This window comes from Acanthisitta chloris, unplaced genomic scaffold (genome assembly GCF_000695815.1).
Source record: "Acanthisitta chloris isolate BGI_N310 unplaced genomic scaffold, ASM69581v1 scaffold25367, whole genome shotgun sequence".
In the NCBI taxonomy this organism is placed as follows: Eukaryota; Metazoa; Chordata; class Aves; order Passeriformes; family Acanthisittidae; genus Acanthisitta; species Acanthisitta chloris.
The window spans coordinates 406-776 of NW_008684615.1; the positions used below are offsets into that span (position 1 = coordinate 406).

Here is a 371-nt window from a genome sequence, read left to right on the forward strand (position 1 = left end):
CAGCAAGGGCAGGCCACAGCCAGGGGGCAGGACGCGCCGGCAGCATCTCTCCACACACTTCCTCCCGATGCTCGTGGGCTGAGCTCCACGGGCAGCTCCGGACAGGCCTGTAGGAAAACAAACACAAAAGGATTCCTTTATTTATGTACATATCTATTTTTTTGCTATTTATTGTTTAATTTTTAATGCACAGCGAGGATGGGTGTGGAAGGCAAATTCTCCAGATGCAGCCGCTGTGGCCCACTGTCCTGCTGGGGCAGAGCCAGTGCAGTGGAGCTGGGGAGTGTGGACACTGTGAGCAGGGGCCAGGGCTCTGCTAATGACCTCTCTGCAGGGATGAGACCCACCAGCAGGTTGTTTGTGTCTGAGCA

The 371-nt window shown here is 55.0% G+C and overlaps 1 protein-coding gene across 1 annotated transcript in view; it reads left to right on the plus strand.

The window, feature by feature from the left end:
• Window positions 1-82, plus strand: part of LOC103806708 (fibroblast growth factor 22-like) — a gene marked incomplete at its 5' end in the record, with an annotated part of 482 nt that extends 400 nt beyond the window's left edge. Inside the window, one exon of the mRNA XM_009079417.1 lies at window positions 4-82. Within this exon, the coding sequence (XP_009077665.1) occupies window positions 4-82 (79 nt within the window). The remainder of the gene's footprint in view (window positions 1-3) is intronic.
• Between the last annotated feature and the right edge of the window lie 289 nt (window positions 83-371).